This window comes from Megascapheus bottae, chromosome 18 (genome assembly GCF_031878675.1).
Source record: "Megascapheus bottae isolate mThoBot1 chromosome 18, mThoBot2.hap1, whole genome shotgun sequence".
NCBI lineage: Eukaryota > Metazoa > Chordata > Mammalia > Rodentia > Geomyidae > Megascapheus > Megascapheus bottae.
In genome coordinates, this window is record NC_143526.1 from 38,967,568 (window position 1) to 38,988,812 (window position 21,245).

General features: G+C 51.5%; 1 protein-coding gene across 5 annotated transcripts in view; it reads right to left on the minus strand.

Annotated features, from left to right (window-relative positions):
* The window catches only part of Elmo2 (engulfment and cell motility 2), a 36,958-nt gene that overhangs the window by 2,554 nt on the left and 13,159 nt on the right, over positions 1-21,245 (minus strand). For 3 of the 5 annotated variants that reach the window (XM_090352461.1, XM_090352459.1, XM_090352460.1), the window contains exons 5-20: positions 21,036-21,086; positions 18,933-19,114; positions 16,962-17,061; positions 15,522-15,673; positions 12,596-12,674; positions 9,928-9,978; positions 6,773-6,895; positions 6,380-6,514; positions 5,751-5,855; positions 5,550-5,658; positions 4,757-4,893; positions 3,126-3,289; positions 2,891-3,003; positions 2,677-2,784; positions 1,922-2,004; positions 462-539 (exon numbers count right to left, since the gene is read on the minus strand). In XM_090352461.1, coding sequence (XP_090208587.1) covers positions 462-539; positions 1,922-2,004; positions 2,677-2,784; positions 2,891-3,003; positions 3,126-3,289; positions 4,757-4,893; positions 5,550-5,658; positions 5,751-5,855; positions 6,380-6,514; positions 6,773-6,895; positions 9,928-9,978; positions 12,596-12,674; positions 15,522-15,673; positions 16,962-17,061; positions 18,933-19,114; positions 21,036-21,086 — 1,770 coding nt within the window. Of the gene's footprint in view, positions 1-461; positions 540-1,921; positions 2,005-2,676; positions 2,785-2,890; positions 3,004-3,125; positions 3,290-4,756; positions 4,894-5,549; positions 5,659-5,750; positions 5,856-6,379; positions 6,515-6,772; positions 6,896-9,927; positions 9,979-11,496; positions 11,533-12,595; positions 12,675-15,521; positions 15,674-16,961; positions 17,062-18,932; positions 19,115-21,035; positions 21,087-21,245 lie in introns of all 5 variants that reach the window. The other 2 variants (XM_090352463.1, XM_090352462.1) reach the window with 2 other exon arrangements.

Here is a 21,245-nt window from a genome sequence, read left to right on the forward strand (position 1 = left end):
GAACTTGAACTCTAGGCCTGGGCACTGTCTCTGAGCTCTTCAGCTCAAGGCTACCGCCCTACCCCTTGAGCCACAGCACCACTTCCAGTTTTTTTAGTGGTTAATTGGAGATAGGAGTCTCCTGGTCTTTAGTGCCTGGGCTGGCTTTGAACCGTGATCCTCAAATCTCAACCTTTCCGAGTAGCTGGGATCACAGGCATGAGCCACCGCACTTTACTCTGACCCCGTCTTTCTAATGGTGAGCACTGCTGTGCTCTAGAGAGGCCAGGCAGGAGGCAGAAGACTGGAGGGATGCTGAGCCCAGTGTCCACAGGTCTCCATCAACTGCCCTGCCGCTGCATCAGCGGTGCTCTGCCAGTTCCTGTCCACCCGCTCCGGTCCCACCCCTCTTGTCCCGCCTCCATTGGCCGTAGCCACGGTGGTGCCGCTGGTCACAGTGCACACATGGCATAATGGCTCACCTCGTACTTATTAGGTGCGATAAAGTTCAAGGTCTCATCGGGATCGTACAGGATGGAGAAGGCCAGTTCCAACACCTCCTGAAAGAGGAAGCATTAGCAGGAGCAGGGATCTGGGTGTGAAGCACCGGGCCCCGAGGCCCCTGTGCAGGGGTGGAGGGTGGGGCATGAGGGCCCAAGTCACAAAAGAGATGTAAGACCTTAGTACTGGAAACTAGTGTGGTGGCACACGCTTGTGACCCCAGCTTGCAGACCTGAACTTGCTAACAGAAGGAGGTCCTGAATAGCCGCAGGCTGTTGACATGACACGGAGACACCAGACATTATGGGTCTCTTGGGAGAACTCAATATTGTGTACATGGCCTTGCAAAAAAAAAAAAAAAAAAAAAAAAAGTCAAACCTGAACCAAACCAAACCTCCAGATCCCTCTACCAATTTAAAGATCTAGGGCAGAGAAACGAGTCGGTACCGCAGGGAGAAAATCAGCAAGACTCACACTCTGGGAAACTACTGAACAAGCAACCTGGTTTCTTCAACTAATAAACTACAAATTAAAAAAAGAAAGAGATGAGGAAGACGGAGGGAGAATTTATAAAGGAAAAAACTTGCACTGGGTGCCAGTGGCCCATACCTGTAATTCTAGCAACTCAGGAGGCTGAGATCTGAGGATCATGGTTTGAAGCCAACCTGGGCAGAAAAATCCTCATGTGACTCTCATTGCCATTAGCTACTCAAAAACTAGAAGTGGAGCTGTGACCCAAAGTAGAAAAGTGCTATGCTAGTCTTGAGCTGGAAGAGCTCAGGGACAGTGCTGAGGCCAAGTTCAAGACTCACAACTGACCACAAAAAAAAAAAAAACTCATCAAAATATGCAGACCTCATTGTGATCCTAAATTAAATAAAATGAGTGCGTATGTGTGCGCATATGTGCACGCATACACACATAAGCCTTTACTTTTTTTTTTTTTTGTAGGTCGTGGGTCTTAAACTTGGCGAGGGTGTTGTCCCTGAGCTCTTCAACTCAAGGCTACCACACTACCCTTGAGCCAAGTCCCACTTCCCATTTTCTAGAGGTTAATTGGGGATAAGAGTCTCAGGTCCTTTTGTGCCTTGGCTGGCTTTGAACCTTGAGCTAGGGTGCTCGGGTGGTAGCCTGGAGCTGAAGAGCTCAGGGACAACACCTAGGTCCAGAGTTCAAGCCCCATATTGACCAAAAAAACACAAATGAATTTTTTTTTGAGAGTCTCACCATGTAGACCAGGCTAGTCTTGAACTCATCATCTTCCTACTTCAACCTCCTCAGTGCTAGGATTACAGGCATACACTTCCATGCCCAGTCTCAAAATTCATCTTAATGCAACGCTTGGGAAACAGTAAAAGAGTGAGCGGTTCCTAGAACACCACATGGGCTGCACTGCGAGGTCTCTGTCAGCCGCCAGGCCTCAGGACACCTCTCCACTTACCTTGTTCTGCTTCAGAGCGCTCTTCTCCTTCATGTGGGGACAGTCCTTCCCAGTGACAATGGCTTTAATGTCTGCAACAGGAACTGATAAATGATGGAAATTAGTGTCTGGAAGCTTGTGCTGCAAGCTGGCTAGTGTCCACCTAGGTAGTGGGAAGGAAGCCCTGGGCAGACTGCCCGGAAGCTGCAGCTCCCAGGCTCTCCCGCTGGTGCAGGCTGCTACGGCAGTGTGGCCTGGAACTCCTTTCTCCTCCTTGGTCACTGTCTATACACCAAGGTGAGGTGTGTTCAAGTTTGGCGGGGGAGGGGAAAGGGTATCACCTGGCTTTGCCTTCCTAAGATGCGGGACCAGAGCCACAATCCTTCGCGGCCACCCACTTTTCTAGGCATCTCACACCCCTCCCTGGGCACTTCTCTTCTAAGAGGAGGAAAGGGTACCTGCCATCTTCCAGGAGAAAGCAAGGCAGAAGAGGGAACAACTTGCGATTAGTTACAATAAGTAATACATGACTTCTAATTAGGTGCAATTGCATCAGGATTTGAACTCAGGATCTGGCCTGGGAACTTCTGTTCCTAACCATCGCCTTTCAACAGTCTTCGCAGCCCACGAGCACACAGGTTCTCCACAAAATCTGATGGCTAAGGACCCGGGTCAGCGGTGACGTGCTGGCAACCAGACACTGAAGGTGAAGCCCCCGGGGCCAGGACTGGTTCTCCCCACACCGGGCCGAGGTGACCCCCAGGAAGTGCACCTACTTTTCTCCTGCAGGGACTCGAATGTCACCTCCCCTTGTGGGCTGTCGTCCAAGTCGCCGTAGTGCAGGACCTTGTGGTTCAGGGCCAGGCGGCAGTACCAGAACCGTTCTGGAACGGGAGGAGCCCCGCAGGTGAGCGCAGGCACGCCAGGCATGGGGGGAGGATGATGATGATGGCATGCCAGCCCGAGGGCCCGGGGCACACCTCCCTTCACCTTGCCTCCGACGGTTGCCGATCTTCCGGAAGCTGCTGCCCTCGCACAGCCGGTTCAGGCGCTGCTGCTTGATGAGCTCCAGGATCTCTGGCTGGATCTTCTCACGCAGCTCCCTGACGCATGCACGCACGCACGCACGCAGCCGTAAGAGAGGGTCTGGGATGGCAGGCCTCTGGGCTGGTCCTCCCCTCCCTCACCATGCCCCTGTAGGATGCCCCTGGGGGCTGGTACTTACACAATGGGTGGGGACTGGAAGTCGTCCTGACTCATCCTCTCTGACTGGCGCAGCCGCAGGATCTCTGAGTAGCTCAGGCTGCGAAGTTTGCTCTTGAACTGATCCAGGGAGTTGGGTTTGGAGGGCAAAGCCCGGGTGATCTGCTCGCGGACGACTTGCATCACCTGGTGGTGAGGGGGCAATTCACACCACCGCCCAGATGGGTGGACAGCCGCTCCGCGAACAGGTAAGCCGCTCTGCCCGGAGAGCCCTGGGCTGAGCAGGCGCCACCGAGTTCTGATTTTCTAAGAGACACTCGGGCCAAGTGACAGATGGTGACAGGGGCTTCAACTAATTCCCAGGGTCCAGAATCAGCACAGGGTTTTCAAGTCAGAAATGAATTCTGATCTTGGCTCTTCATTTGTTCCTTAAGCAAGTCACTCCACACCCCAGACCTCTATCCCCTCGTCTCTATAAAGTGGGAGAAAGGAAGACGTGTCTTCCAGTGAGTACTACTGATACACTAGGTGGCACAGCACATGTGTACAATTCTATTCGGGAGGTAGAGATTGGGAAGACTGTGCTTTGAAGACAGCCCTGGCAAGAAGTTACTGTGATTCCATCTCAACTAACTGAGCTGGACGTGGTGGTACATGCCTGCCATCCTAGCTAAGAAGAAGGCCATGGGAAGAGGGTCACAGTGTAACACCTGCAAATGGTGCTAGCACCAGTTCTCTAATCCCACAACCATCCAAGACAAAGTAGGGCCGGGCACGGTGGCTCACACCTGTAATCCTAGTTACTCAGGAGGCTGAGATCTGAGGATCACAGTTCAAAGCCAACCCAGGCACTAAAGACTGTGAGAGTCATCTCCAATTAACCACTGGCAAAGGAGAAGTGGCACTGTGGCTCAGGGGTAGAACGGCAGCCTTAATAAGCTGGAGAGCTCAGGGACAGCACCCAGACCCAGAGTTCAAACCCCACCACTGACCAAAAAAAAAAAAAAAAAAAAAAAAGACAAAACAGGGTGGCCCATAATAGCACCAAGGAGGCTGGAGGGAAACAAAATGTGGCTGTTGCTGGGTGGGGAGGAATGTGGTTAATTTTTTTCCTTTGTATTTTCCAGGCTTCCCCCCACCTCCCCATTTTTTCTTGAGATAGGGTCTTGCATGTAGAGCGCAGGCTGGCCAGAACTCATGAGCCTCCCGTCTCAGCCCACACCCGACTCCTTTCCAAGGTTTACTGGAAGGATTTCATGATCCACCTCCCAGCCTGTCAGCAGGGAGGGCCAAGTACAGTTCTCTGCTCTTCAAAAGCACCAAGCCTGTACTCCACAACCACGGCCAGTGCTGCACACAGCACGCCGTCCCTGCCCACCCGCGCACCCACCTAGTCTAATGTCTGTGGCTCACAGAGCTCCAGCAGGGTCTCCACACAGCAAACGCATGTTAGGCTGTGGCTGGTCTGCTGTGCTCTCTGCCCTGACCCCTGAGGAGGACAGGGCGGGCAGGTGCTGGCCTCAGTGCACAGATGAAGCCCTGGGGTCGCAGGGGAAGCCAGCCTCTGCAGCTCCCCCCGCCCCGTGACCAAGCAGGGATCCGCTGGGCACTGACGGCGGTGGCAAGGGCTGGGGGCCTGGTGGGGACCCTGACCTTGTTGAAGTCCTCTGCGGTCGCTCTCATCTCCTTCCAGGTCTTGTTCAGCAGCTGGATACAGATCCCAAAGAGCTCCTCAAACGCCCGGTCATGGGTAAAGAACATGGGGTGGTAGTCATTGCGCCCCTCGTTTGCTGTGGGAGAGAAGTGACACAGAGGGGTACGGCTCTGTCCCCAGGGGCTTGAGCTCCTGTCCAGAACTGGGTTCTCTGCGCCAAGGTCAGGAACAAGAGCAGATGGAGAAGTGGGACAGCCTTTCCCGCTTTCTTCATGCTAGGCCAACCTGCAGGTGACAGTTCTGGGACAGGCCTTGAACTGCAAGCTCCAACAAAGCAATAGCCATCCATGGCTCCCACAAATCAGCTCATGCCAGTCAAAAATTAAATTATTAAAAAAGAAAACAAGACCCAGGCACCACCGGCCTGTAATCCCAGCTACTCAGGAGGCTGAGATCTGAGGATGACAGTTCAGCTTCAACCCAGGCAGGAAAGTCTAATTAGCCTATCACCAATTAGCTAGCAAAAAACTAGCAAAGGAGCTGTGGCTCGCACTATCCTTGAGTGAAAAAGTCAAGAGCAAAATGACAAGGCCCTGAGTTCAAGCCCTAGAACTCACACAAAATTAGAAGGAAGAGAAAGAGAAGAAGGAGGAAGAGGAGGAGGAGGAGGAAGAAAAGAACCCCCCACAAGTCCAGCCAGTCCTGATGGTCTCTAAGTATTGACCACAGCCAGTCTCACCAGGCTTCTGGCTATGAGGCTGGCTGAGGGAGGGGAGGGGGCTTCGGACTTACGCAGCTCTCCGACCTGCAGGATCTCACAGAGCATTTTGGTGAGCTCGATGGCACTGCGGCCAAATGGGCATTCGTGTTTGTCTTCTCGACTGCTGTTCTCCAAGACGATCTGGGGGAGGAGGAAAGGGAGGATCAGGGAGGCAGGGAGGAAGGCACGACGAACACCACAGTGAGGAGCCAGCCCGCCCTCCCCATCCTTACACGGATGTAGGTGTCCTGGTGGACTTTAGCCAAGTACAGCATGTTGTCCAAGGCCAGCATTCCAGGAGGCGTCTGGGTGAAGTCCAAGGCAGGGTTGACATGGTTCTGGGAATCAAGATGCCCAGGGTGAGGTGGCTCGGAGAGTCCCTGCGCGGAACAGCCTGGGGCAGCTACTCTTCCTCCCTAAGCTTCCTGCCAACCACTCACTCTGGACCCAGGGCTGGCCACCGCCCATGTCTCCTGCCAGGCCTTGGGCTCCTGCAGCAGAACAGGACCTGGGCTGCCTGCCACCTCTGTACCCCAGCACCTGGCGAGCTGCTAGGCACTGAGCAGGTGTGCAGTATACATACTTGATCACATTAGCCTCCCAGGCCAGCCACATTCTACCGTGAAATGACCGCTCAAGCTCTGCAGAGACCCTTGCCGCTCCCTCTACCCACCATGCCGACCGCCTGGCCCTCATGCTGCTGATTGTTTCTGCAGGATAGAGGATGAACATGTGTCACTAACCTGCAGAGCAAGCACCTAGCCGCGCTGCCTTCCACTCTGGAGCCCCTTTAGAGAAGGAGAGCTATACAGACTTCCCACCAGGGAGGGAGCCTGCTGCCAGCCACTCTCCATGCACTTACAGTGAATCCCAGCATCTTGTAGTCCTTCGTGTACATTGCTTTGCGTTTCTCGGTCCCACTTCCAGGGACACTGCTGGGGTCAGACTCAGCATCGAATGCAATCCGCCTCAGTTCAAATATAATGTCTCTTTGAGCCTTGGAATTGGAACAAATAGGCAGCAGGTGAATCAGTTGGCCAAGGCAGCAAGGCAGAGAAGCGGTGGGGCAGATGGTGAATTCTTGCAAGCATCACCTCCGCCACAGGGTGGAAGAGGGCAGGACCCAGATTCCCCAGCAGGCAGCCCTGGACTTCCCAGGCCAGCGGCACACAGTTCACACACGTGCCTGCCCTGCACGGACTGAGGCTGGGGTGCACCACGGCTGTGAGAAAACAGAAGGGCCCATGGCACCTGCCTGGTCATTGGGGTCCATCTTGGTCATCATCCTTTCTTCCAGAAGGTTGAAGGTCAAAACTTGAAGCACGTACAGTTGATGGGCCATCTCTGTTTTGATGGGGCGGTTCCCTCGGATCACATGCTAGGAAAGGCACAGGCAGGGGGCTTGGGCTGAACTGACTTTTTCTCCACATCCACTCTGGAGATAAAGTGCCTGGGGCAGGGAACACTTCCTCTCCAGCTCGGGGACCCCCGGAAGGAGAGGCTGAACTCAAACCATCCCATTCAAGCAGAGATGATTCACTGCAGGCCAAGGGCGTGGTCCATTCCTCTGGGCAGGGTGGGTGGGATGGAAGGCCAAGGCTGGATGGCAGCGGCAGCTTGGCTCCCTCTCACCCACCCCCCTCCTCCTCCTCCTCCTCTCCTCCTTTCTGGGGCCTGAAATCAGGACCCAACCTTTTAAGCTCCAGGCTGGCACTCTACCACTTTCACAGCTCCCACTCCCAGCTTTTTGGGAGTCTTCATGGACTTTCCTGCCCAGGCTGGCTTTGAACTGTGATCTTCAGCCTTCAGCCTTCTGAGTAGCTAGGATTACAGGCAGGAGCCACCGGTGACGGCCTCTTCATACCACATCTTATGCTGCTTTCATCCTTTCTTCCTGTACTCCTCCCTCTCTGCCACCTTGACCTCCTGACCTGCAGGTCCCCAGGCCCTCCTCCACCCTCCCCTCCACCAACAGACAGCTCTGAAGACTGGTGAGAGTAAGCATGCACTTGGTTTTCATTCCTTTCTCTCTAGCTCAAGCTGACCATTCTCTGGCAGCTTTAAGTCCTGATTTCAGCTGAATTGTCTTCTATAGAAATTGTTCCTTGTTCAAATGGTTTGTCCAGAAATGAGCTGAACTTCTAATCCCATTAATGTAAGTCTCAAAAGTAACTAAGGTGCTCCCTAGAAGGCTCCCTCGCCCCCCCAGCCCTCAGCCCCACACAGAGGAGGAGCCCGGCAGTGTGCCGGAGTCCACGCACCCCATGGCCAGCATTTGCCTGGGCACCTCCTGCCCTTCTGGCGGTGGGGCTGTGCCCCGTGGCCAGCAGGGAGGGCCGGTGGTGGGCAGCCGGTAGGGGTTAAGCAGCTGACACATGCGCTAGTTTTACCAGCGCACCTTCACTGTACCATGAGGGTTGTGACATTTCTACACACGGATACGCCTCACTCTCTTGTCGCCTCCCTCACCCTACCCAGCCTTCTTACACTCAGCCTTCTTACAACTCCAACAGGTTCATTCTCTTTAACTTTTTTTTTTTTGTGGGTCTTGGGGCTTGAACTTGTCCTGGGCACTATCTCTGAGCTCTTCAGCTCAAGGCTACCGCCCTACCCTTCAGCCAAGCCCCACTTCCTGTTTTCTAGAGGTTAATTGGAGATAAGAGTCTTAGGTCCTCTGGTGCCTGGGCTGGCTTTGAACCTTGAGCCTCAGATCTCAGCCTCCTGAGTAGCTAAGATTATAGGCATGAGCTCCCGCACCACCCAGCTTCTCTTTAATTTGTATCACTACTGTAAAGCTGATGTACAGAGGGTTGAAGTGACCTAAGTCCTGCCACACTTATTCTCAAATGCCACGGCCTTTCCTATTTGCCAGCAAAGGGTGCCCAGCTGCTCGGAATCAGAGGACAGGGCGACAGTGCCCGGCTGCTCCACTCCCAAGCCCACACGCAGCCTTTCATACCTGGCCTTTCCTCCACTGTGGTTTCTCTGCTTTCTCGTTTCTGACAAGTGCTACAATTGCTTTCTTTGATCTACCCCACATCACCCCAGGGTAACCAGGAAGACGCTGTCTTTCCAGGCCCAACTCCAACAGCTCTGCTTCAGCCTCTCCTCTTCCTGCTCCTCCCCTGTCCACCAAACACGTAGCCCTTTCATAAAATCTTAGTCCTGGACCAGGAGCCAGAGGCTGAATTTGATCAGCCACCTATACAGCCTCTCCACTGTCAGCAAAGTCCTCTGCCTGCCCCACTCTGCCCAGGCACACAGCCTTTCCTGGCTCCGAGGCCCGCCTGCAGACATTATTTGAAAGGCTTCCTGACCCCCTCCTGCAAGCCAGGTCCCTGCTCCTGTTCTCCTCTGACCACCAGTCTCTAGGAAGCACTGGCCACTGTCCTGGCACCAGGTCTGGACGGGACACTCGTCTCCAAGTGTCCTACATGACTCACATCTATGACCAGTGCAAGCCAGGCCAACCCCTCTCCTCTTCTGTGCTACTCTCACATTGCCTCCTAGACAAACGTTTTAGAGTTGTGGTTAGCATTCAGATAGCCTCAGTTCCTCCCTGGAAATGCTGCAATTTCTGGTGGGATGAGCTTCCTCCCAGACACCTCTGCCTAGAAGGCTACAAGAAAACCCTTTTCTATGATCCCACTTGCACTCATGCCTGTAATCCTAAGTACTCAAGAGGCTGAGATTTGAGGACTGTGGTTCAAAGCTAGTCCCAGTAAGAAACTTCATGAGACTCTTATCTTCAATCAACCACCAACACTTGGAAGTGAAGCTATGGCCCTAGTGGTAGCATGCCAGCTTTGGGAGGAAAAGTGCTAAGGGACAGTGCTCAGTCCCCGAGTTCAAGCCTCAGTACCACACATAAACAGACCAAAACCTCAGAAACCCCTGAACTGTTCCCACCAGATACTTAACTCACACCTTTACTAAAACATTTAATAATAAAAAATTGCCCTGAAAATGCAAGCCTGAACAAATGTTCTTGTTTAGTTGACACATTCAGATTATACAATAAGCATCAATTAAAAAAACAAAACAAAACAAAACCACAAAGCCTATAATCCTAGCTACTCAGGAGGTTGAGATCTGAGGATCAAGGTTCAAAGCCAGCTGGGGCACTAAAGACCAGAGACTCTCATCTCCAATTAGGCACTAGAAAAGTAGAAGTAGTGCTATATAGCTCAAGGGTAGTGTGAGAGCTTTGAGCTGAAGAGCTCGGGGGAAGCACCCAGGCCCAGAGTCCAAGCCCACCAACAAAACCAAAAACAAAACACAAAAAGAAAAACCTTTCCAGATTAAGGAGACCCTCCCCACTCAACAGTGGGGCCCAGCTATGGTCAGAGTCACGACTGGTATTCATGTTGCAGGAACGTTAGCACAGAACAGCATGCTTCAGGAACTCACATTCAGGATTATGGAGCGAAGGTGCTTCTGCGCAAATGCGTTGGCCATGTCCTAGAAGAAAAGCAGGGGAGTGTCAGGAAGGGCTGTCATCCTCACTCTGACCTGACCAGTCTCCTGGGAGTGGTGTCAAGAGCTCTAGGCCTTTCCTCTGAAATCATTTCCTTTCGAATGACAAGGAGGTGAATGGAACAGAAAGTCCACTAACCATCCTCTAAAACATACTCTCATTTGCTTTTTCAGGAGTGCATAATGACTCAAATGGAGTTTTCCTTCCTGATGGTGTAATCAACGCAGACGGCTTGTTGATGAGACGCTGCCATGAGGAAGCCGGGCAATGGACACTGTGCAGCGCAGAGCAGAGAGCAGCATGGGTCCCAGGGTCCCAGCCACACGGCCCCTGCCTCCACGGAGGCAGGGCTCAATCGGGGCGCTGTGGCCCTACCGCACAATACCCACACTGAAGCCACCTGGCTCACTGCAGGGGGGGGGAGGGAGGGTGTATGGGTAGATTCCCATTAAAGACGTCCCACAATTCAGATTTGGCAGTAAAGAAAGTATCCTATATAAATGGACCTTTTAGAAACTTTCATTTTAAGGGCTCTATGAGCACTGTTATTTTCATCATTCTCTGCAAATCTTTCAGAAATGCACATTTCCTTTCATTCTGACGAGACCACAACAATTATAACTTAGTCTTGCAAAGGCCTTGGCATCATCTAAAAGAACACCAGTGACAACCCTGGCCGTGTCCTGTTTCCCAGAGGAGCTGCGGACATGTGGAGCTGTTTTCCCTAAACAAAAGGGTCCCAGGTCACCATGCTTTTACATTTTCTGCCAGTTTTTCCCAGTTCCTCTGTCTTCCCCCCTAGGGTGAGCGTCATGTAACGCAGCCTGGCTTCCTTCCTTCCCATACTCTAGAGACTAAGTCCACGGACCCCAGGGAACTGCTGTTCTTCCATGGAGATTGTATCCAAGTGCTGTCGTCTCTCTCCCTCATACATTCCTACCCATGTTCCAAACGCCTGATCTTGCCAGGGGCATGAAGACCTACTGTGCACCCTGATCACATGCTGACTGGCAGAAAAGGTGGCTTGGAAACTTCTTTGGCAGCCATAGGATACTGCCTGAGATTCAGCTATGGACAGCTAGCCTCCCTTAACCAAGTTCCCTCTAACCAAGAAATGACACACACACTTCTGATGAACTACGAACCTTTCTGAATTCTGATTGTTTAGGAAGAGCCCAGAAAGGGCTTTCACGTGGCCAGCTGAGAGGAGACACAGCTATGGCAGGAGCGAGACAAAAGCTGTCACAGACTATTGTTGCCCCTATTGCCCTAAGCTAAGCCACGGACTCAGGAAAAGGGAAATCACAGGAAAGCCTGGGTTCCATTCCCCGGGCAGACATCCCTCACCTCTGGGACTCTCCTCTCCGGTGCTCCCTTGAGGGTCTGGACAGTGAGACAGACAGTCTGTAACCTTTCCTTGGGCACTGGGTTCCCTGAACATGCCCGCCTTGGCCTTCCCTCTGAGAAGGGCCGGGCCCTTTCCACACAGTGGTGCTACTTACAGTGACAGGCAGATCTAGAGGATTAAGGTGCTTGTCCTGCCGGCGGAAAGCAAAGAGCACAGAGAGAAGCAGACACAATGAGTTTGTGGCTTACATTCAGACAAGGACTGGATGGGAGGAGATTCACAGAGCTATACCATCCAAGACAGACAAGGACAGACAAAGCACAGACGTGTTCCTGCTCCTCCCTCCAGAATCTACCGAGATCTTGACACTCAATCCCACTCGGAATTCATCTCACCGAGCCCATGACAGTGACAGAGTTAGAAAGTCTTACTTTTGTACATGACTTGGGCTTTTAGCAGAGAGACCTAGAGTGGCAGTTCTATATGGGCCCTTAGAGATCATTTAATCTGATCTTTTCATTTTACAAACAGACTCCAAGAGGATAAAACACTTGCCCAACCACAGGCAGGAAAAGCACTGCGTCCTAGAACCCTGGGTTCCAGGAATTGGCGCCTGTACCCAAGCCTGGTGACTCCTGGTGCCCTCGTTTGTAAAATGGAGCCATGTTGTTCCTCATGAGGCCAGGAGTGTCACCATCCCCACATTCCCAGTGAGGAAACTGAGGCCCAGTGAGGCCCAGGGATTGGTATGTCACACAGCTAATAAGGAAAGGAGGAAAGAGGCTTAGAACTCAGTTCAAAGGACTTTAAGGATAAAACTTGGTGCTGAGTGCTATTTATTCCCAATCCCTGACCTTAACAATGACACCAGAGTGTTTTCCCTTCCCTATTCTCTTACCCAAGATCCACTACAGCAGGCCTGATTGTATTCACCTATTATGCAAGACTACGATAGCCAGGTTGGAGAGTTGCCGCGGAGTCTGTGAGGCCCACAGAGTAGGAAATATTGACAGTCTACCTTCTAGAGGAAGAGCTTTCAGGCCCAGCTCCGATCCAACACCCACAAGTATCTTCTCCCCGAAGTAAGTGCTCCTTGCCAAAGCCACCCTGCTCGGCTCTGGCCACAGAACGCCAAGAGGAGGAGCTCTTGGGAAAAACGGCTGGATCTCTGCTCTCTGCCCAGCAAAGAGTTGGTGCAGTGGGAATTCTCCTATAAGAGCCCAAGCAGCAAGTTTGAAGAGGCAGCCACAGACCTGTCGCTTGTCCTCAGGCGCCTTCAGGAAGAGCGCGTTAATCAGTGCAATGGCGTAGGTCTGGATCTCCTGGTTGGAGCTGTGTCAATGGAGACAGATAAGGAGGGAGATCAGAGGGCTGAACAGCGAGATGAAGCTCACAGACAGCTTGAAGCAATTACTTACAGACTCATCAAATAATAACCCAAGGCTTAAGTCTCAAAAGCATTTCAAGTGGGCACATTCTTGACCTGCCAATCCACAATAGGAATACATCCAAGACAGTAAACAGAATGCTATACAAGATATATCAAGAAGTAACGCCATTAGAGCACTAATAAAAATACAAAGACCCATTAAGTAACCTAAATGTTCTCATTAGCAACTGTTTAACATGTAAGAATTTAAATTAGCTATTAAAATTCTATTTTAGGGAAAGAATTCTTAACATAAGACTCATAGAGTTGGTTTATATCCCTACAATATGTAAACTTCAGGAATGGTACAGAAAGGCAGGCACCCGTGGCTCAATGTCTGTAATTCTAACTACTCAGGAGGTGGAGAGCTGAATGTCAAGGTTCAAAGCCAGTCCCATACAGGAAAGTCTGTGAAACTCTTATCTCTAATTAACTAGCAAAAAGCAGGAAGTAGAACTGTGGCTCCAGTTGATTGCCAGCTTTGAGCAAAAAAGCTAAGGCCCTGATTTTAAGCCCCAGTACCACACACACGCACACACACACACACACACACACACACACACACACACACACACGTGAGCATACACAGGCATGCGCGCACACACAGACACAGGGAACCAAAATTATGAAATTATTCTATCCCATTTATTTAGTTGACCATGTTTTCCATAGAAGTGAGTCCACAGTTGGATTTCTGAAGGCATCTGGGATGCAAAAAAGATTTAGATGTGTCTTTGACTTGGAGAAATGTTCAATATATATTATTCAACAAGAAAAAGCAGCCGGGTGCCGGTGGCTCACGCTTGTAATCCTAGCTATTCAGGAGGCTGAGATCTGAGGATCTCAGCTCAAAGCCAAGCCGGGCAGGAAAGTCTGTGAGAGACTCATCTCCAATTAATTACCAGCGCTTTGGTCAAGTGGTAGAGTACTAGCCTTGAGCTGAAGAGCTCAGGGACCATGCCCAGACCAAGGTCAAGCCCCATGACCGACCGAAAAAAAAAAAAAGCAAAGGTACACATATAATAAAATCCCAACTTTGTTAAAAGTAACAGAAAAAAAGACTGACGAGACATTGAACTGGTTATATTAACCACTAGCAGTGGGATACTAAGCAACCAGAGCACTTTGTGTGCTTCTCTGTATTTTTCAGGGTTTTTTTTTTTTTGCCAGTCCTGGGGCTTGACTGCAGGGTCTGAGCACTGTCCTTGGGCTTTCTCAAGGATAGAGTCACTTGAGCCACAGCACCATTTCTGGCTTTTTCTATGTAAGCGGAACAGAGAAATTAAACCCGGGTCTTCATATATGCCAGGCAAGCACTCAACCTCTAAGCCAAACTCCCAGCCCCGCTTTCTGAGTTTTGAGTGTAAATGTATCTTGCTTTAGTTTGAATGAGCACAGTAACTACAACTCTTCTCAGGACTCCTATAGAACTGGCACCGGACAAGCTGTTCCCACAGCACCCACAGGCAGCTCCTTCCCTCGGGAAGGAGGGTGAGGGGCCTTCTGGTCAGGCGGGAGGGTCTACAGAAATACATATGCGAGTGACAGCACGACCTGAGAGCGTCACAGCTGACTTCTGGGAAGTTCCACGGGCCCTACTGTCCTCAGGGAGGTCAACCAGGTCATCATTAGAGACAGAGGAGCAGAGGGAAGGTGGGAGGTCTCCAGAAAAACCCCTGCAGCCAGGCCTCCAACCTCCCCTCCGCCCTTGTCAGCCTGATGAGCTCTTCTGGTGGACAACTAGCAGTGGCCAGTTCCTTCAGGGTTACAAGGTGACATCAGAGCTGCGAAGAAGTCACTGTGCTCTTTTCCCCAGGATAGGTGGGAAATCAGCCCTTAAATCTGGGGGTGCCGGAGTCCCCCGGAACCCTCGAGGGGAGCTGGCCACATTCTGACCACCTCCCACATGGAAGTGAGAGAAGGAATGGAGCAAGAGGAAGAACGGAGGGGAAAGAAAACATTCTCCAAGGCTCTACAGGGCTTCGTTGTGGAAATGTGCTGGGATGTGTTAAGCGGGCTTAAAAATAAACAAAAGGTGCCTGCTTGCCAAGGGTGCACTCTTCTGTGCACAAGTCAATTTTGCCTTCCTGAGACAAAAGAAAAGGAAGTGGTGGGGAGAAGCCCTGTATTTAATGAACACTTAGCCTGGAGAGGTAAACTTGCTAGTGCTTCTTTCCATCTCCTTTGGGCCCCACAGCTTGCAAAGTGGGGGTGGGATCCACCCCAATCTCGAGAGGAGGAAACTGAGGCTGGGGAAGGTGAAGTAGCTTGCTGATGACAGAGACCTTCCTTGCATGCTGCAGAGCCTGGGTCTGCACACATATACCCACGCTTTATGGTGCCATGGTACCCTGAGGGTTCAGAAGGTTCATTCAACAGATACAAAATGAGCTTCTATTAAATCAGAGTGCAAGAACGCCTGTCCCTAAGGGGTTAAAGTTTCAGAAGAACACATAATGAGAATACAGCATTTTATGTGTCATTCTCAAAGGTGCAAACAGAGCCTACTGGACCACTGGGAGAAGCAGCCTTTAATGCAGGTGGTACCGAGTAAGAAAGTCTCCAGATGAGCGTAAGGACTATGGGGAGTGAGTTTCTCCAGGAAGAGCAGGGCGCAGTGGGCCTGAACTACATGAGGATTTCTGACAGTTGTGTGGAAGAGGTCCTGAAGAATCAGCGCAGCATGGATGTTACACGAGACAGGAGGAGGAAAAGAACAGACAGAGGGGAGGGTGGGCGGGGTCTCTTACACCTGCAGGTGTGAGATCAGCTGTCCCACGGTGATCTCCTCTGCTATCTTCTGGTACAGACTCTGGCTGTTCAAGACCATGCTTTCCAGGATGGCCAGGGACCGCTGAAGAATGGACACGTCCACCATGGGCTGGCTCACGTACCCTGCAATCTAGACCCAGAGAGGGGCATGTTCAGTGGAAGAGTCAGGGCCCAAGGAAACCAGGCCCTCAGCCACTCAACCCAGTCTAGCACCAGTCCTAAGGCTCTGTCTTCAAGCACGCTGCCTGAACGTGGCAGTTGTCAGGTTAATGAGCCAATGTGCCAGGGTTACCTAGGTATGGACAGCTCCCCCCACCCCCCCATCTCAGATACAATATCCACTTGACTATGTCTTCTCCAGAACTGAGTTTAATCTGTTTTCAAAATAAGAATGTGGGCATGAGAAAAGAAAGAGTTTGTCAATTCTGGGATTTCACTTTATCTTCATCTACTTTTCTCCTGACGTAGACCTCCTCCCTCCACACTGTCAGACTTGGAGATGGAAAAGACCTTCAAACATCTTCATATTCCTGTCTTCTCAATCCTCAATGATCTTGTAGGCACGTGGATGGTCCGCTCTGGCTCAAACACCCCTGTGCTGAAAGTCCCCACTGTTCCAAACCAAGCCAGGCAGTCCTAGGACGGGGGATCTAACACTAGCCTCTGGTTTCAGCTCAGTTTTCTGAATGGATGCTACCCATTCTGTCAGAACCAGAAGTACTCTTCTACCCGCTCAGTGCCCCCCCCCCACAACTCAAACAGGCTACACCTTGTAGATTTGTGAATAGAAAGCACGTGTAACAAGCACACTTTTTTATCCATCAGGAAGGAAGAGGCAGGGAAGCAGGTTGGAGACTCAGGGAGGATAGCAGCTGGCTGATTGTTTCGTTCCAAGACCCACCGATGGTTCTACTCGGGTCACCTTCAGTTTAGAGCCTGTTCTACTTTGTGCCCTGAGAGGACAATGGCTGCTGACTTGTGGTCTGGCTCTACTCGCTCTGTTTCTGCTTTTCAGGGTCACACAAGTTACATGACTTTGGAGAAACTACTTAGAACTTTTGCTCTTATCCAGGGCTAGTGATGACCACAGGCCCTTCCAATGCTGAGCCCCAGTTAGGCCTGCCTCAGTGACAGGGAACCAGAGGCCTGAGAGCAGCAGCCTGATCTCAGGATGTTCAGTTAGGTGTGGTACCGTCAACGTATAATGAGTTTGTCAAGTTAGAACGCTTCAGGTTGAAAATCCATCTGTAAAGTAGAATGTGAACTTTCAGGAGCCACAGATCAGAGCCTGGGGAGGAGAAGCATGGGCCTCAGGGATGACAAAACTGACAGTTTTCCGGGGAATTATCCCTGTCTTCCCTAGTGTCCACAGACCTGGTGGCTGAAGGAGGAAGGAGACAGAGCAGTGGAGGCCTCACCTGCTTAATAAAGGTGATTGAAACCATGTCCCAGGAGACAATGCCATGGTCCATGAGCTCTAAGAAGGCAGTCAGGGTGAATGCCAGCATCTCACTGTAGCTGAGACATGTGCGACACACACATACACACACACAAAATAATACAAAGATTCAGATCTAGGAACACAAGTGTGACAGCAACTACAACAAGGCAGACTTCAGTGTAAACACCCATCAGCTGCACAATCCACAGGAGGTGTCTGTGTGTCGCCCTGGCTAGATGCAGAGCAGATTCAGTTGAGGTTCTGCTCGCTGAGAACAAGCGGGTTCTGGCTGTGACGCTAGCCTTCTCCGTGTTGCTGCACAGAACAGAGACTCCAGTCTTTCCCAAAGACTTTCCTCCGACTACACTCGTGTCCCATACTACCTGCAGCAGCATGGAGAAGGAGTACAAGGCTTCAACCTGGTTCAGTTGCTCTTCGACCACTTACTAGCAAAGAAAGCTATCCCTTGGACCTTCAGTTTCCGCCTCAGTAAAACGGAGTCGTCCCACAGATTAGCCTCCCAGCGCCGTGGCCAGGACAGGCTGCCTTGCCTGCAGAGCCCTCGTGGTAACACTGGTAGGAATGGATTATGGGTGCGGTCTCCAGTTCCTCCCCCCACACCTGTACTCTTCATACAGATGTTCAGTGCTCTGTAATTAACAAACCCTATTCTACGTTCCAGCATGTTCAGACATATTCCCATTAGTAACGAACACTGCAAGGTAGGATGGTAAACTAAGGCCTGGCTAGTCTAACCCACACTCCTGGGAGACTGCGGGGCAGTTGATGGCTCCTGAAGGCTCCGGACTTCCATGCAGCTGGAAGATCCAAAATGTAAAGCAAATGCCTAAGATCCATTGATTGGTTTGCTGAAGATGCAGCTGAGAAGATTTCCGACTCCCCATGTGCCTGCTGAGGCTCTGCGGGCTCACACAGAACCCTAAGTATCTGTCACCTGCCACTGGCCACAAGGTGCAGCCTTGCCACAATCACTCCACTCTGAGGGGGAGGGGGAGGGGTACTTAAAGGGGAACCAAGTTCCGGTCTCCTTCTCCCTGAAGTGCATATTGGGGAGGGGGTCCAGGCAGATGGTGGAGAAATGGGCAGCAAACAGACATGATGGCAGGTGTCTGTGCACACGTGGTGGGAGGGGCCTGGAGTGGGGAGGGAAGGGGGCACCTGGGAGATAATCAACAGTCCAGTCTGCGTCTGGACCCTTGTCAGGCCTATCTTGCCTGCCTGCCTTTCTTTCTGTTTGTTCTGATAGGTCATGGGCCTTGAACAGGGCCTGGGTACTGTCCTTAGCTCTTTTTCCTGGAGGCTAGAGCTATACCATGTGGAACCCACAGTGCCACTTTCAGTTGCTGGTGGTTAACTAGAGATAAGAGTCTCATGGACTTCTGTGCCTGGGCTGGCTTTGAACCTCAATCCTCAGATCTTAGCCTCCTGAGCAGCTAGGACTACAGGCATGAGCCACTGGCACCCGGCTCCCTTTCTTTTTTTTAGTGCCAGCACTGTAGCTTGAGCTCAGGCCCTGTATTTTGCTCAAAGCTAGTGCTCTACGCTTTGAACCACAGCTCTACTTCTGGCCTTTTGGTGATTAACTAGAGATAAGGGTCTTCTCACAGACTTTCCTGCCCAGGCTGGCTTTGAAGTGCAGTCCTCAGATCTCAGCCTCCTGAGTAGCTAGGATGGCAGGTGTGAGCGACTGGCACCTGGCAGGCCATGCGTTCCTATACAATTGCCAGGTCTGCTATGGACTGACTTCTAGAGCCCCTATTTTTCTGCTTAGGGGGCATGCCAGTGTTCACACCGTCACCTGACTTGTGCAAGCCCCATGAGCCTCTGCTGGCTCACCTAGTCCACTGCCCCCGGCTCAGTGAGTCCTTATGTGACTCCTGCAACGCAAACAGCAGGCGCTTAGTGTGATATCCCTGGTAACACTCACTGGGACAAGAGCTTTGTCCCGCTCTCCACGAGCCTGGTCAGCACAGCGATGCCGTCCATGTTGATGAACTCGGTGGCAAAGGTTACGTCAGCAGAGAGCTTGGCCAGCTCCTTCATGGCATCCAGCCGGGCCTCCATGTTGGATGACTGGGTCCTCTCCATCAGCTGGCGTGCGGCCCGGGACTGTGAGATCAGGGACAAAACACATGCCATCTGCTCCTTGTGGCAGGTGACTGCCGTGGAGAGCCCATGGGGCCTCTCTGTGGAATCAGGTCTTCGCACGGCTTACAAGTTGCTAAATACAAGTTTATGGGGTCAATCAAGGAGTTCCAGGATACCAAAACCAATCTGCATATTGTCTATGTCCCTCTGGTCTATGGAGCAGGCAGAGTGAGCCAGAGAAGCAGACCCTGTCATAACTCGAGTCTTCTAACACTAACCCATCAGCAGCAGAAGGATCTGGGAAGGGACAGAGCTCCTGTCACTGTCCTAGGAGATTACCAGAGACAGAACCTAATCTGATGACCCTTCAGGTCCCTTCTAATCCTACAATGTGATAAGCCTGACAATACAAACAAACAAACAAAACTTTCTCTCCAAGTCCTGGGAAATGAGGATGGACATCCTCTTTATAAAGATGGCACAGTCCTCCCTCCCTCCACCACAGGACACTGCCCAGTGGGGCCTCCCTCCTCCTCTCTTTGCTCTCTCTCTCTTCCCCTTCCCTCCCTATTGTTTAATTGAACATTTTCAGCTCTAAAAAGCCTTAAAGGCAAAAATGTTCCCCCCTCATCTTTCCTCTCAGTGCCTGGCAAGTGACTAAAGCCCAGTTCTGTTGCCAGCCAAGGAGTCAGGCCAGGGCCCTCCCCCGGCCCCTCTCCCGGACAGAGAAGGCTGTCACTGCACATGACTTTCGGTGCTGCGCAAATCCACCAGGTCCTAAGGTGGGGAAAAGGTCAGGAGCTAGAAAAATCTGAAGAGCCCTGGCTGTAGCATGCACAGACATTTCCAGTCTAAATGTCAGTTTTGCTCTGGAGACAACACTCTGGGCTGCTGCTGGCCAGCTCCTTCCCCACTGGGAAGGAACACAGCTCTGGAGGATGGGATGAAGTCCGGAGAAATGGGGGCCTGTCTAGCGTCAGACAGGCCAGGCTTCAAGAGCAGGTTCGGCCAGCTGTATGACAAGCAACAAGTTGTGTCCTCAGTTTCCCTGTCTGCAAATGGGGTTACCTCACCAGCTGTGTCTACCCCACTGGCTGTGCCTACCACATTGTGTGTACCCCATTGGCTATGATGCATGAAACCAAGCATTAAGGCAACAACACACCGCCTGCGATGCTGGCGGGCCTGACTTCCCTCTCAGAGGGTCTGCTCTCCCTCATTAAGAAAACAAGAGCAGGCTAGGATGTCCCTGGCATCCTAGTGCAGCCTAGTGATAGAGTACTTGCCTAGCATGCACAAAGCCCTGGGCTTGATTCCTTGGTATCACATACACAGAAAAAGGTGGAAGTGGCACTGTGGCTTAAGTGGTAGAGCGCTAGCCTTAACACGTGTAAAGGTCTTGGACCTGCTATGCTGATTCTCTACCACTTGAGCCACGCCTGCAGCCTTTTTGGCTTAAGTTATTTTTAAACAGGATCTTGTGTGGCTGCCTCCAGCAGTGATTCGTCTACTCATGTCTCCCACCATACCTGGGATTAGAACCTGCACCACTATGCCTGGCCTGTTTGCCCAGGCTGACCTTGAACCATGATCTTTCCAATCTCTGCTTCTCAACGTGTAGGCATTCAAAGCGTACATCACTGAGCTCAGCCAATGTTTTACCTGTTTTTGTAGTAGTGTGTTTTACTGCATATCCAGCATGCACCACTAACTCCCAGCATGCACTTTAAAATGGTTTTATCGTTATTATAAAGGTGATGTACAGAAGGGTTACAGTTATGGAAGTCACGTAAAGAGAGCATTTCTTGCTTTGGACGATGTCACCTTTGCTCTCCCAGTGTTTCCCTCCACCCTTGGTCCCTCCACTTCTGTGCCTCCCCTACACTCCTGACCAGCATGCACTGTTAAGTTAATGGACTCCCTAAGCAAGAGGAGGACCTACCGGGGAGACGGCCAGTTGTAAGATTGTCCCATTTTTAATATCGTTTCGTGTCTGGGGAGCAAAAAGAAAACAAAAATGTGACAAAGAAAATAGGAAAACAATAGCACCTTACCCCAATCAGAATGGCCAATATTCTGAACTCAGACCACAACAAATGCTGGTGGGATGTGGAGAAAGAGGAACCCTACTACACTGCTGGTGGGAATGTAA